The sequence below is a fragment of the Babylonia areolata genome, chromosome 1 (assembly GCF_041734735.1).
Source record: "Babylonia areolata isolate BAREFJ2019XMU chromosome 1, ASM4173473v1, whole genome shotgun sequence".
Classification (NCBI taxonomy): Eukaryota; Metazoa; Mollusca; class Gastropoda; order Neogastropoda; family Buccinidae; genus Babylonia; species Babylonia areolata.
This window is the reverse complement of record NC_134876.1, coordinates 7,750,631-7,765,630: the sequence shown is the minus strand read 5'-3', so window position 1 is coordinate 7,765,630 and position 15,000 is coordinate 7,750,631. Positions and strand designations below refer to the sequence as shown.

At 45.2% G+C, this 15,000-nt stretch overlaps 1 protein-coding gene across 1 annotated transcript in view; it reads left to right on the top strand.

Annotated features, from left to right (window-relative positions):
- The window catches only part of LOC143275316 (MAM and LDL-receptor class A domain-containing protein 1-like), a 47,591-nt gene that overhangs the window by 25,192 nt on the left and 7,399 nt on the right, over positions 1 to 15,000 (top strand). The window contains exons 13-17 of the mRNA XM_076579361.1: positions 691 to 790; positions 9,603 to 9,758; positions 11,085 to 11,158; positions 11,946 to 12,128; positions 13,305 to 13,389. Coding sequence (XP_076435476.1) covers positions 691 to 790; positions 9,603 to 9,758; positions 11,085 to 11,158; positions 11,946 to 12,128; positions 13,305 to 13,389 — 598 coding nt within the window. The remainder of the gene's footprint in view (positions 1 to 690; positions 791 to 9,602; positions 9,759 to 11,084; positions 11,159 to 11,945; positions 12,129 to 13,304; positions 13,390 to 15,000) is intronic.

Here is a 15,000-nt window from a genome sequence, read left to right as displayed (position 1 = left end):
CCGATCAGAACCAAGTACGAATCAGACAGAAGCAGGTATACCGACAAGACCCGAGTACCGATCAGACCCAAGTACGAATCAGACAGAAGCAGGTATACCGACAAGACCCGAGTACCGATCAGAACCAAGTACCGATAAGCCACAGACTGCATGGAGTCAGTGATCTGGTGGCCTTTGACCTGACGGACGACACACGGTAAAGGTCGGAGGGTCAGCTGTGATGCTCACCACCACACGGACACACAATGATACAATGCTGTAGCCACTGTCTCTGTCCTGGCCTCAATCATTTCCTTTCGTTGATTCCAGCAGAGCGCAACAAAACAGCCAAGGTTTGAGATCCCCAAACCCTTGAATGTTCTTTAATCTTTGGAACAACATTAAACCTATAAAATATTGTTCAAAGATCGAGCTTTCGGAATGTTTCATTGTAGTTTCTATACTTTGAAAAAAAAAGTCCATAAAGTACTACTCAAATATGGAACTTAATAACAACCTTTTTCTTTTTCTTCTTCTTCTTCATCATCCCCGCTTTCCTTTTCCTCTTCCTCCTTTTCCTACTCTTCTTCATCTTTTTCATCTGCCTTCGTTGTGTGCACCTACCACGTGTGTGTGTGTGTGTGTGTGTGTGTGTGTGTGTGTGTGTGTGTGTGTGTGTGTGTGTGTGTGTGTGTGTGTGTGTGTGTGCAGATGGTGATTGAGGCGGTGGTGGGCAGCGGCTACCACAGTGACATCGCAGTAGACGACCTGCTGATCGGCCCTTGCTCCAGCCTCCACCAGTTGGACGCCGGTAAGTAGACCTTTGAGCCGTCTGAACCACCCTATGGTCGCTTTGGCTGTCGCTCGGTGACTTGCAGCGAGAACACCCACAGTCGCAGCACGCCGGCTTGTAGGGAGAACGCTGCTGGCGCCGATCGGCGACTTAAGCATTTGAGTTAACAAACTTGCGCTACTCTTCAATAGATATCACCAAACTCCGCCACACTTCCTGCCACATGTACCGGAAACATCCCTTTCATTGTTGAACCAGCTCTCGTGCGGTTTGGAGCGATTTTCAGCGGGTTTTTTTTTTTTTTTTTTTTTTTTTTTTTTTAACAATTGCCAGTTTTAGAATCCAGCACTCTCGCTTAAGTCCACGTTATATGGGACAGCTAGTTACAAGTCTAACTGAAAGTCAGTTGGCAGAAATTTTGCTGCTGACAGTTGACAGTTCGTGCCACATGGCAACGAAAAATCGAGTACCCCTCATTCCCACCGGCTGCTCTGCTGCACAGCCGGGTTTTCATCTACACTGAGCAGCTGACTTAGCCGGCTAGCAGCTGGAAGCAGGCTGAACATAGCTGGCGATGTAAGGGCTTTAAGGTTACTGATTAAAGGTTTCACAGCCTTCCATGGCCATCGGGACAGTGGTTTCATATCCTTTATGTCCACGGCATCGGGACAGGAAGGCTGGGGCCAGTCCTCTCCTTCCCTCCGCCGTTTTGTTTTTAAATCTCCAACCAAAGTCGGGTACTCGATACACCTGGGTGGGGTGAAGAAATTCGGAAGCCGGTACAGTGCCTTTCTTCTCCAAGACACAACACCGGGTGTACCCTGATCGCTGGACGACACCTGGATCAGATGTCCTAACGTACGCACGCGTGCGCACACACACACACACACACACACACACACACACACACACACACACACACACACACACACACACACAAACGAACAGCAACAAAAAACAAACACATACTAGTACACCCACATGCACGCACGCACGCACGCCATGCACACACAGACACACGCAGACACACACAGACACACACACACAGATATACACACACGCGCGCGCGCGCACACACACACCGTCACACACACACACACACACACACACACACACACGTGCATTCAGACAAACACAAAAGCATATGCATGTGCTCATGCGATCGCACGTATGCACACACTAATACACATGTCTCTCTTTCTCTGCCTTCTTTACAAAGGCGAACAAAATGAGGAACGCACCACACACCGCACGGTAATGCTTTTTGAAATGGACCGTGCAATACTGACCAGTAGACTGTACAGAAAATCCGTTTCTTCTAGATTAAAGCATACTCAATAAACAAATAATTATTAGTGTCTGCAGCATTATATCAGTTAGTAAACGTACGAACAGATCGTTCAACACAAAAAACGACAACAATATCCATCAAAAACCAGATGCGTTTAGGTAGTTTCAATTCATCGTGAAGACTAAGACGATGCAAGAGGTTTAACTCTTTCCATACGAACGGCGAAAGAGACGACGTTAACAGCGTTTCACCCCAATTACCATCATCAAAATATTGCAAGCGAAGGCTCTTATACTGAAGAGGTGAATGTTGACAAAGAATACCACAATTCTGACGACTGAAGCTAAAGGTTGGGTCATTCAGACACCCACTGGACATCCGAGGAGTCTGTGTAGAGGAGAAGAGAGGACTGGCCGTACTGAGTGAGTTAAACGTAATCATAGACAGCCGCAATGAGATCCAACCATTCAAAATAAACAGGTATGATTGTTCCTTCTGGAAATTCTGCGCACCCCATACTCTGATATGTATGAATGGAAGAGATATTGCTTATTCTTTGTACATGGGATGGTACGTATTTTTCGACTTCTGATATGAGTACTCAGTCGGTTTTTATGATGCTTTTAATACATTTTTTGTGTTCTGAGCGTGCCATCCGTAGACAGCTAGAGTGAAAACAACGTGAATTGAATTGAAGTTTAAAAAAAATAAATAAAAAGGTTAATAGCCTAATAAACGTGGAGAAGAGATAGCGTGTTGGCGGAGGAAAGCGTATGTGTGTGTGTGTGTGTGTGTGTGTGTGTGTGTGTGTTTGTATGGTATACATGTATGTATGTATATGTGCGCGTGCGCGTGCGTGTGACATTGGACAGTGTCATGACAGGGACAATGGCCAACACTGTGTGACCTCTCTTCCCTCCCGTAGCTGTGACCCACATCCCTGATTCCTGGCCCTTCCCTCTGTCTTCCGCTTCGTTATCTCCAGGGACACAAAGCCCCGCCTGTGTCTCTTCGTTTTGTTGATCCCGCTGAGCAGCTGGGCGTGTGCTTCTTCATGGAAGGCTCGTGAATAAATGGTGGTGCTGTTGTCAACAAGTCGTTCAGTTTGAGGTCTGTGACTCGTTTTAAATTAAGTCGTTCTCTATTCTAAACCCGTTCCATGTACTTTACCGTTCATGACCGAGTAGTGTTCCCCTCACACCGATTATCCTGAACCCGCAGTCATCATACCTACATTAACTCACTCAGTACGGCCAATCCTCTCTTCTCCTCTACACAGACCCCTCCGATGTCCAGTGGGTGTCTGAATGACCCAACCTTTAGCTTCCGTCGTCAGATTTGTGGTATTCTTTGTCAACATTCACGTCTTCAGTATAAGAGCCTTCCGCTTGCAATATTTTGATGATGGTAATTGGGGTGAAACGCTGTTAACGTCGTCTCTTTCGCCGTTCGTATGGAGAGAGTTAAAAATTTTAGTCAGCCTCAGTCTCTTTGTTGCTGCTACTAGCAGGCTACGCATCATTTTCTTCTGTACTGTACTATACTTCTGAATCAATTGGTGTTCAGTGATGCATGTTCTGCTTCAGCCTGTACAGGATATCATCAAAGAACCTGTACATACAGGGCGTTGACACCACCTACTACGACACCTTACACCTTTCCGACGACGGCAATAACTTGGTCGCCAAGGTAGACTGAGTAAACGCTTCCATCGCGTCAGTTTTGAAAACAATGACACGACATAAACCAAAATTAAAAGGCGGTATTGGTTGGATATCAGAGGTTACCTAAGGAGCAGGGCATGAAAGGCCACCGGAGCATCTGGAAGAGTGTTTCTTTATTTTCCATGATGGATATGGATGATGAAGATATATAATTGTTGCGCTGAAGATCCGTTATTTTTTTAATTTTAATTTTATTTTTTTTTATTTTTTAGAATATGTATATTTGTACTCTTGTGTTTCCTCGCATACTGAGTCTATACCCCTCCGATAACCAAACCCTTAAGATTCAAACACGTGCAGCATGAGTCATGAATTCTGATCAACATTCTCAAAGATGCATGCATGAAATGGGAGGCAGTCAGTATGGCTCCAGCCTTCGCCATTTTAGGCCTCAGTAGTTCGAACCCTCACCCCACCCCCGTTTAAGTATACGTGAAAAACTTTTTATTTCATTATTTTAAGTGAATAAGATTCGAAAGATGTCGTTGTAATCTCCGTCATTCTCGCGTCCTCTCATTACTACCATGGTCTAATTAGGAACACTCATCATCTGTCTCATCACTTGTGGTGCAGTCAATTGGTGACAGCAAAAATCACTTCCGGAAAAAAAGCTGTTTGAAATGATCGGAGGTCTTCTGTAATCATACTAAGATAAGAAATCAAATCACGAGATGCTTCTTTGAATGTCTGCCCACTCAGCGTTTCATTGGCTTCGTCCAGTCCATGTTGCTTCAAATGCACGACTGGCTGTATGTAGTGCAGCCAAGCCTGGCGTCTCCCTCTTCCTTTTCTCCATTGAACCGTGTTCTGAACCAACCTTAAACCTGCTGCGTAGTACTTTTCTATGGCTGAATCCTGACGGTTCAGTTTCTCAATGAGGCGTCACTGCGTTCGGACAAATCCATATACGCTACACCACATCTGATATGCAGATGTCTGATCAGCAGCATAAACCAGTGCACTTAGGTCTTGAGGTCTATATTTGTGTTCCTATCAGAGTGGATTTCTTTTACAAAATTCTGCCAGAGGACAACACTCTCGTTGCCATGTGTTCTTTTTCAGTGAGTCAAGTGCGTGCTGCACACAGGACCTCGATTTATAGTCTCATCCGAATGACTAGACGCTCGGTTTGATTTTCCAGTTAAGCTTGGTAGAAAGGGCGAGAGCGGGATTCGAACCCATACATGTAGTGTGGTGCTCTCAGTGTAGCGACGTGCTCCTCAGAACAGCCCGAATTTCACACAGAGAAGTCTGTTGTGACAAAAAAGAGAGATTATAGTAATGATAATACCCTCACGGACTCTCGATATTGGCAGCTGAGTGTCTTAACCATTCTGCCACCATCGTCCTGAACAAAGCTGTTGAAATAATTGGAGGTCTCCTGTAATTAGTCTGAATTTAGGAATCAAATCGCGAGATGCTTCTCTGAATGTCATTCCCACTCAACGTTTCATTGGCTTCGTCCAGTCCATGTTGCTCCAAGTGTAATGCAGTCAAGTCTGTCGCCTCCCTCTTCCTTTTCTCCTTATACAGGTACGGAATTAGTCCAGTTGCCCATGCCAAATCTTGTTTCACTCTTTCAACCCGTGACCTTCTTGATTGCATCATTACAAATATCATCACATAGGAAAGGTATCTTTCTTTTTAACGTGGGAGATGAGAGTATCAAAAACAGTGTCTTTAATCGCTGTTAGGTGGTTCGTATCGATGGTTGGGTCAGGTGTTTATTCTGCTAAAAAGAAAATAAAGAAAATTTGATTTTCAAAGTCTGCCAACGATGAGGAGGAGGAATTTTGTTTAATGTCCCGCCATACATATCGGTGATTGAAGCTACATACTACATACAACAACGAAAGGATGATGCGCCAGCAGTGAAGAGTTGGTGACTGATGATAATAACTGCGACACAGACAAGACAGCGGTGTCTGTCTGCTTTGGTCCTGCCTGCCAAGGGCGTGTGCCCAGAGAGTGCGCGTGTTGCCGGCAGATAGATCATCCAGGAAACGGGCACCGGACGCAACAAGTCGGGCTCCTAAAAGAACCGACCAAGTCCGGCATGTCCGTCAGGCCAAGCTGAAACGACGACCGCTCTACTGGCTGGGAAGCAGACAGACAGACCAGGGGAGGAGACGTGAGCGGAGAGATGAGTGATCTGGCGCCTTCAGCTATCGCTGTAAGATGTTCCCGCAACACTTTTTTCTGTCGCGGCTCTCTGCTGCCGTTGCCGTCGTTGTCTGCGTTTTCCTGGCCCGTGTGGGGACCGTGTCTGGCGGTGTCATTTTTGCCACAGGTATAGTATAGTAGGGTGGTGGTGCGTGCAACCATCGTTTGCTTTTCAGTGTTGTTGCCCAAGTCGGTTGATTTGTTGTCGTCGGCTTATTTCAAGAAGGACAAAGTGGCTGGACTTTGTTGTTGTTGTTGTCGGTTCTCTGGTAACGCTGAAGGACGTTGGTTTCATTCAGTTCGTCATAAGCGCATCTCTCTGTCTCTCTGTCTCTGTCTCTATGTCTCTGTCTCTGTCTGTTTGTCTGTCTGTCTGTCTGTCTGTCTGTCTGTCTGTCTCTCTCTCTCTCTCTCTCTCTCTCTCTCTCCTCCTCCTCCTCTCCTCTCTCTCTCTCTGTCTCTCTCTCCTCCTCTCTCTCTCTCTCTCTCTCTCTCTCTCTCTCTCTCTCTCGCCGTTCATGATTTGTCAAATCCATGGTGCAGTCTGAAACTTATGTAGAAAAGTTACTTCTGAAACAACTATTTCAGTGTTAAAAAAAAATATCAGGAAAGTTAGCTATCTAAGTTTTGTAAAGAGCTTATTTACTCGTAGTTGATAAATGTACTCGTAGAAGAATCGCTGGTGCAGTTCTTTATCTTTCTTTTGTTTTCTTTGAGGGCCAAATGGAACAGTACACTTTTAAAAACTATCACACACACACACACACACACACACACACACACACACACACACTGCCCTGATTCGGCACGATGGGAGAAACGTGAACATTTCTGACCACAATAACTTGTACTCTTTTTGCTGTTGTTGTTGTTTAATTTTATTTGTTTTATTGACATTCTCTTAATATTTTAACATCGAGACTTGTAATCTATAAACAGCGAACGTGTTTTCTGATTTCTTTGTTTTGTTTTGTTTTCGGTTATTATTCTTTTTTGTTGTTTTTTTGTTTTTTTATATAGTTTAAATTTTGTTCTTTAGAAATTGAACTTATATTGCAATAGGCGATGTCGTTAGTTTTTGTTTAATGTCGTTTATTTGCAATTGAACAGTAATCTAAATTAGTGATTAAAATGCTTTTTTTACCTTAATGTTATTGCATGCCCTTATGATTTTAGGGTCATGTCAATTCATCTACTTTTTCATTTGCTCGTGTCTGTATCACTTTTCCCGTTCTACAACTTTGAAAAATAAACGTGTTTCTGCTTTATGGAAAAAAAAGGTCAGCGATCATTATTTATTTTTTTATGTTTTAGATAATACAAAGCTGGCGTTGACTTCATTGAACTATTTTTTCACCAAAGGCTAGTGTTGCGCAAGTTATCGAACAAAAAAAATCTTCTGCAAGTGACAGTGACAGTCAAGATATTTTTTGGCTTTCGAGGAGGGATAGTTGGAATTATCTGAAGGGCTACCACGGAAGCATTAGGATAACAGTTTTCAATGGCAAAACATCCAAAGTCGTTTCTAAGGTAACAAGCTCTTGGAGTGCACTCTGAGATGACACACGTTGTTAAACTGAAAAGTATGTGTAATGATGGTTTGTTCACAAACACACACAAACGCACACACACACACACACACACACACACACACACACACACACACACACACACATGCAACACGCACGCACGCACGCACCCCCCCCCCCCCCACACACACACACTGTTGGTTGAATGATGATGATGATGATGATGATGATTACACTCCTATTCCTCCTCCTCTTCCTACTTCTACCACTACTACTACTACTACTACTATTAATAATAATAATAATAAAAATAATAATAATTATTATTATTATAACTACTGCTACTGCTACTACTACTACTACCACTACTACTACTACTACTACTACTACTAATAATAATGATGATGATGATGATGATAATAATAATAATGGTGATGATGATTATGGTGATGATACTGACAATTCGAAGACGTTTTGATGAGCAGGCTCACCGGTCACCGTATTGAACCACAAAACATTAACAACAGGTTGAAACTTTATGTTTTCAGTGGATGGGTGCATGTGCATGCACGATGAAGGAGACAGAGAGAGAGAGAGAGAGAGTGGTGGGAGTTCTGGTGGTGGTAGTCACTGTTTGTTGTATTTCTATTTTGTATTTGTATTTCTTTTTATCACAACATATTTCTCTATGTGAAATTCGGGCTGCTCTCCCCAGGGAGGGCGCGTCGCTACACTACAGCGCCACCCATATATATATATATATTTTTTTTTTTTTTCCTGCGTGCAGTTTTATTTGTTTTTCCTATCGAAGTGGATTTTTCAACAGAATGTTGCCAGGAACAACCCTTTTGTTGCCGTGGGTTCTTTTACGTGCGCTAAATGCATGCTAGCACACGGGACCTCGGTTTATCGTCTCATCCGAATGACTAGCGTCCAGACCACCACTCAAGGTCTAGTGGAGGGGGAGAAAATATCGGCGGCTGAGCCGTGATCCGAACAAGCGCGCTCAGATTCTCTCGCTTCCTAGGCGGACGCGTTACCTCTAGGCCATCACTCCACAGTAGCAGACGGAACACGCACACGTCCTGAGAGAATGTGACACTGTGTTTGTGTCTGTATTCATGTCACTCTTTTTGTCACGACAGATTTCTCTGTGTGAAATTCGGGCTGCTCTCCACAGGGAGAGCGCGTCGCTACATTGACAGCGCCACCTTTTTTTCTTTTCTTTTTTTTTCTTTCGTTTTTTTCTGCCTGCAATTTTTAGTTGTTTTCCAATGTTTGCTGGGAAGAAGGAAAAGTGCTTCTGCTATTGATAAGCTACTAGGTATATATCATATTGATCTGGGAAAGACGAGTAGAAGGGAAAAACACATTCCAAAGGATAAGCTCTTTTCAAATTTCGTTATATATATATATATATATATTGTTATTTTATTATATAAATTCATTTAGTTGTTTTTGACCAACTAGTCTGTCTGTTTATTTATTCATTCATTCATTTATTTATTCATTTATTTGAATGATTCTTCACACGAATTCCCAGCTCTTGTTCTGTTCGGTTCGGTTTCAATTTTGCTGCGAAAAAAAAGTTTCGTCTGCCTGCTTATTATATACCCTACTTGTTGCAACAAGAAAAAAGCACAGATTAGACACACTGTCGACAGTGTTGGCATATTACATAAGGTATCGTAGTGATGACGACGATGAAAATGACGCAGACGACAGCGACGACAACAACAACAACAACAACAACGGCATTTATAATTTTTTGTGTGACGATGAGTTTGACGGTGACTGACGATGACGATGACTGACGATGACGATGGCTGACGATGACGATAGTTGACGATGACGATGACTGACGATGACGATGGCTGACGATGACTGACGATGACGATGGCTGACGATGACGATAGTTGACGATGACGATGACTGACGATGACTGACGATGACGATGACTGACGATGACGATAGTTGACGATGACGATGACTGACGATGACGATGGCTGACGATGACGATGATGACGATGGCTGACGATGACGATGACTGACGATGACGATGACTGACGATGACGATGGCGAGCAAACATGACAACGTGGTGTGTGGGCACGCTGAATTTCAGGGCGAGCGGCGGACTCGTTCCACTGCACGTTCGACACGGGTTGGTGTGCTCTGGAGCAGGACAGAAGGGACGACGTGTTTGACTGGCGCAAATTGTCCGGGGGCACTAGTACCATCAACACCGGTCCTGACTGCGACCCCTTCAACTGCCCCTCAGGTCAGGGAGGTGGGGGAGTGGGGGGTAGAGGGGGGGGGGGTAAGGGCCGGGAGAGAAAGGGAGGTGGGGGTGGGGGCGGGGTTGGTGAACTGAGAAAGGAAGAGGAGTGAGAGAGAGAGAGAGGGTGAGGAAGATGGATACAGACGAGAATGATTGGAGATGGGGGGTGCGGGGGGAACGGAGAGGGGGGTTGGGGGGGGGGGGCGGGGGGGGGGGGGGGGGGGGAAGATGACTGAGACAGAGAGACTCAAAACTCCAGATTTCTGTCCTTATCATGGGCGAGTGACCCGTGTGAAAGGAGCGTGAACATAGACTTTATCCGTGACAAAGTTCACGAGAGCGATTTCACATTCAGATTCAGATGGTTTATTCATTTCAGCCCCTCATGAAGGGGAATATGAACAGACAATAATCATCCCTTTTTTAGACATGGGATCAAGACAATGCAACTATGGATATATCAGGTCAATATGGAACATGAAGAAGTAAGAATTTCCCGATATCTAAAGGCTTCGTAGAAAAACAGAGACAAATTTCGGACATCAGGTTCAGTACAAGACAACAATAAAACCAGTTCGAAAAGACAAGGTTGTCGATAGTATCTGGGTCGAATAAAAGTTTCTCTGATTTCTTTCAGTACTTCACAACAAATAACAAAGTGAATTTCATCTTCTTTTGAACGTTTACTCATAGGACAAGTCAACTCGGATTCTTTAACATTTTTGTATCTGAACCTATGTACAGCCAAATCAGAAATACCCAGTCTAAACCTTGTTGTGATATATTTTATATGTTTATCACGAGAGAGAGAGAGAGAGAGAGAGAGAGAGAGAGAGAGAGATCACGCGCATGGTTATACAGAGACATGCCGTGAAAGAGAGACATGCGTGTGTGTGTGTGTGTGTGTGTGTGTGTGTGTGTCCATACATGCGATCGCGCGCGCCCATACATTTGTGTGTGTGTGAATGCACGTGTGTGTGTGTGTGTGTGTGTGTGTGTGTGTGTGTGTGTGTGTGTGTGTGTGTGTGTGTGTGTGTGTGTGTGTGTGTGTGTGTGTATGTGTGTGTGTATGTGTGTGTGCATGGCGTGCGTGCTTGCGCGTATGTGCGTGTACTAGTATGTGTTTTGGGTTTTTGTTGTTCGTGTGTGTGTGTGTGTGTGTGTGTGTGTGTGTGTGTGTGTGTGTGTGTCAGGGGGTGTGTGTTGGGGAAAGGGTGTGGGTGTGTGTGTACGCACGTGCGTTGGCGAGTGTGCTTTCTAGCTGTTTCGACAGAACATTAATCGACTGTTGCTCATTCTGTTCATCTCTCTCTCTCGCTCTTTCAGGGTCCTACATTTACATCGAGTCTTCCCGACGACGAGAGAGAGACAATGCTCGCCTGAAAACGCCTTTGTTACATGTAAGGACCTCATTTTCTCCCAGCTTTCCCCACTCTGTGTGTGTGTGTGTGTGTGTGTGTGTGTGTGTGTGTGTGTGTGTGTGTTGTTATGCATTTTATATATGTATGCGTGTACGTGCGTACGTCTGTATATATGTCTATCTGTCTGTCTGTATGTATGTGTGTATGTGTGTAAAGATTGATGGCTGGATGGATAGATGGATGGATGGATGACTTGTTCCTGAATAGACAGTGCTCGTGTATTTTTGTAACAACAACATCAACAACAACAACAAACAGCAAGCACAAACGAACAAATCACAGAATGAATGACCTCTTGCTGAATTTTCGTCGAGTATTAATGCGTGTGAGTGTATGTTTGTTAGTGTGTGTGTGTGTGTGTGTGTGTGTGTGTGTGTGTGTGTGTGTGTGTGTGTGTGTGTGTGTGTGTGTGCAGTGTGTCTGCGCGCTCGCGTGCATGCGCGCGTCTATGTACGCGAATGTGTGTGCCTCGTTTGCGGTGTGCATAATGTGTGTGCTGCGTGTGTGTGTGTGTGTGTGTGTGTGTGTGTGTGTGTGTGTGTGTGTGTGTGTGTGTGTGTGTGTGTGTGTGTGTGTGTGTGTGTGTGTGTGTGTAAAGTATGTGTGTGTGTGTATACAGTATTATTATAATGTGTGCTTGTATTGTTCGTTCTTTAGTTTAGCGTCTTTTCACTGTTCGTGATTGTTATTAGACGAGAGTGTGCTTGTGTGTGTGTGTGTGTGTGTACATACATATGCACGTGACTGACACGCGCGTGCATGGCAGGGCGAGGGCAGCCGGTGCGTGCAGTTCTACTGGCACATGCACGGCAGTGGCATGGGCAGCCTGGCAGTCAAGCTGCGGCACCTGAACGGCTCGGAGACCGCGCTATGGACGCGTTCCGGTGCCCACGGCAACCAGTGGAACTTTGGGCACGTGGATCTCCACGTGGCCACTAGGCTGTACCAGGTAGGTGTGTGTGTGTGTGTGTGTGTGTGTGTGTGTGTGTGTGTGTGTGTGGTGGGGGTGGTGGCTGGGGGCGTGGGGAGGGGTATGGAGGAGGGGCGTGGAGAGGAAGAATAGGGTGAGGTGGAGGGGGTGGGGGAGGGGGAGAGGAAGAATAGGGTGAGGTGGAGGGGGTGGTGGGGAGGGGGAGGAAGAATAGGGTGAGGTGGAGGGGTTTACGTGAGGGGGAGAGGAAGAATAGGTGGAGGGGTGGGGGGAGGGGGAGAGGAAGAATAGAGTGAGGTGGAAGGGTGTGGGGAGGAAGAATATGTTGAGGTGGAGGGGGTGGGGGGAGGGGGAGAGGAAGAATAGAGTGAGGTGGAAGGGTGTGGGGAGGAAGAATATGTTGAGGTGGAGGGGGTGGGGGGGAGGGGGAGAGGAAGAATAGAGTGAGGTGGAGGGGTGGGGGGAGGGGGAGAGGAAGAATAGAGTGAAGTGGAGGGGGTGGAGGGGTGGGGGAGGAAGAATATGTTGAGGTGGAGGGGGTGGGTGGGGGGATGGGGGTGGAAGAATAACGTGAGGTTGAGGACGTGGGGGGGGATGGGGAGGGAAGGGGGAGAGGAAGAATAGAGTGGGGTGGAGGGGGTGGGTGGGGACAGCGAGGACAGTGTTCATTTGTTCCGTTTATTTCATTTTGGTTGTGTTTGCTTTTTTATGTTAATTGATTGTTTGTTTCTTTCTTTCATTTTCTTCTCCTTCTTCGTTCGTGGGCGGCGACTCCCGCGTCAACTCGTAAACACGAGTGGGCTTTTACGTGCATGACCATTTTGTTTTGCTGTGTTTTAATCCCCGCACTCATACTCCGTTTTCGGGGCGAGGGGGTGGAGGGTGGGGCGTGGGGGAGGGTTGTTTCATCATTCATTCTTTCATTTATTTAGGTCGTATCTATCGCGTGTTTCTCTTCTTTTTTTTTCTTTTTTTGACTCTTTTTTCCCCCTTCTTTTTATGTGCTCCGATCCAGTTGAACTTTTTCGGAAATTGAGTTTCTCCTTCAGTGTAACGTTTATTCAAACTGTGTGTGTGTGTGTGTGTGTGTGTGTGTGTGTGTGTGTGTGTGTGTGTGTGTGTGTGTGTGCGTGCGTGCGTCCGTGTGTGTGTGTGTGTGTGTGTGTGTGTGTGTGTGTACGGGCGCACACACAGTTGGTGTTTGAAGGGACAGTGGGGCCCAATCGCACGAGTGACGCTGCCCTGGACAGCATAGATGTCTTCAACAAGGCGTGTGCAGGTGAGTCACACAGTGCGCCTCTTGGATTGCGATACGATACGATACAATACGAAAGGATACGATGCGATGCGATACGATACCACGATACGATACGATACGATACGATACGATATGATATGGATACTTATATAGCGTCCATCCTCGGTCGGAGACCAAGCACTAAGCGCTTTACGATACGACACGATACGAATATTTATATAGCGCCTATCGTCGGTCGGAGTCCAAGCTCTAAGTGCTTTACAATCGCAGGGTCACTAGCAGAACAGGCTGCCCACCTGGGTAGAGCCGACTGACGACTGCCATTGGGCACTCATTCGTTTCCTGTGTCATTCAGTCAGATTTCAGGCTTCACGTGTATAACCATTTTGTTTCTTTATCCCACCATGTAGGCAGCCATACTCCGTTTTCAAGAGTGTACGTGCTGGGTATGTTGTTTCCATAACCCACCAAACGCTGACATGGATTGCAGGATCTTTAACGTGCGTATTTGATATTCTGCGTGCGAATACACACGAAGGGGGTTCAGGTACTAAGAGGTCTGCAAATATTTTGACCTGAGAGATCGGAAAAATCTTCACCCTTTACCCAACAGGCGCCGTTACCGAGGATCGAACCCTGGACCCTCAGATTGAAAGTGCAACGCTTTAACCACTCGGCTATTGCGCTCGATTGAGCACTTGTTGGGTGGGTGGATGGTCTGGTTCATGACTGCTCACCGATTGGTTCCTTGGTTGTTTGGTGTGTAGACCTTTTAAGTAAACGGCAGACTTTGAAGAGGACATGCTGTGGTTGTTATCTTTAACTCACTCAGTACGGCCAGTCCTCTCTTCTCCTCTACACAGACCCTTCGGATGTCCAGTGGGTGTCTGAATGACCCAACCTTTAGCTTCCGTCGTCAGAATTTGTGGTATTCTTTGTCAACATTCACCTCTTCAGTATAAGAGCGTTCCGCTTGCAATATTTTGATGATGGTAATTGGGGTGAAACGCTGTTAACGTCGTCTCTTTCGCCGTTCGTATGGAGAGAGTTAATGAAGCGTGTGACTGCGGATGTTCAGTCTCAACAGTCTGTGTCGTGGTGTTTGATTGTAAGATGACTGGTCCCAGTGTACTGGTGAATATTATTTCTTTTAGTTTTAGTGTTCAGTCGCCTGCATTACATCCATTTCCTACTATACTTCCAAACACGAGATTGTTATATATATGCATATATATATATATATATATATATATATATATATATATATATATATATATATAAGATTTTGAACGAAAGAAAGAACTGGGGGGGCGAGGGGGGGGAGGAAGGAACAAGTAGAAAGGAAGATAGATAGATAGACAGACAGACAGATAGATAGATAGATAGAAAACAGAATTAAAAACCTTGTACAAAATATTCATTGATGTTTCTAATTATAACGAGTTAGCATAAACTGAATTAAAGTATTTAACTCGTATTTTGAAGAACGCTAAGGTAAAATGGTATATGCTAGTTGAATGATGAGATGAATGGGTTCGTTAAGGTTCGAATGGTCACGTTTGATTTTGTAAGGATCGTTTTGACAGAGTTATATTTCGTCGTGATAAATGATGATACTGAGGTTAGAATGGC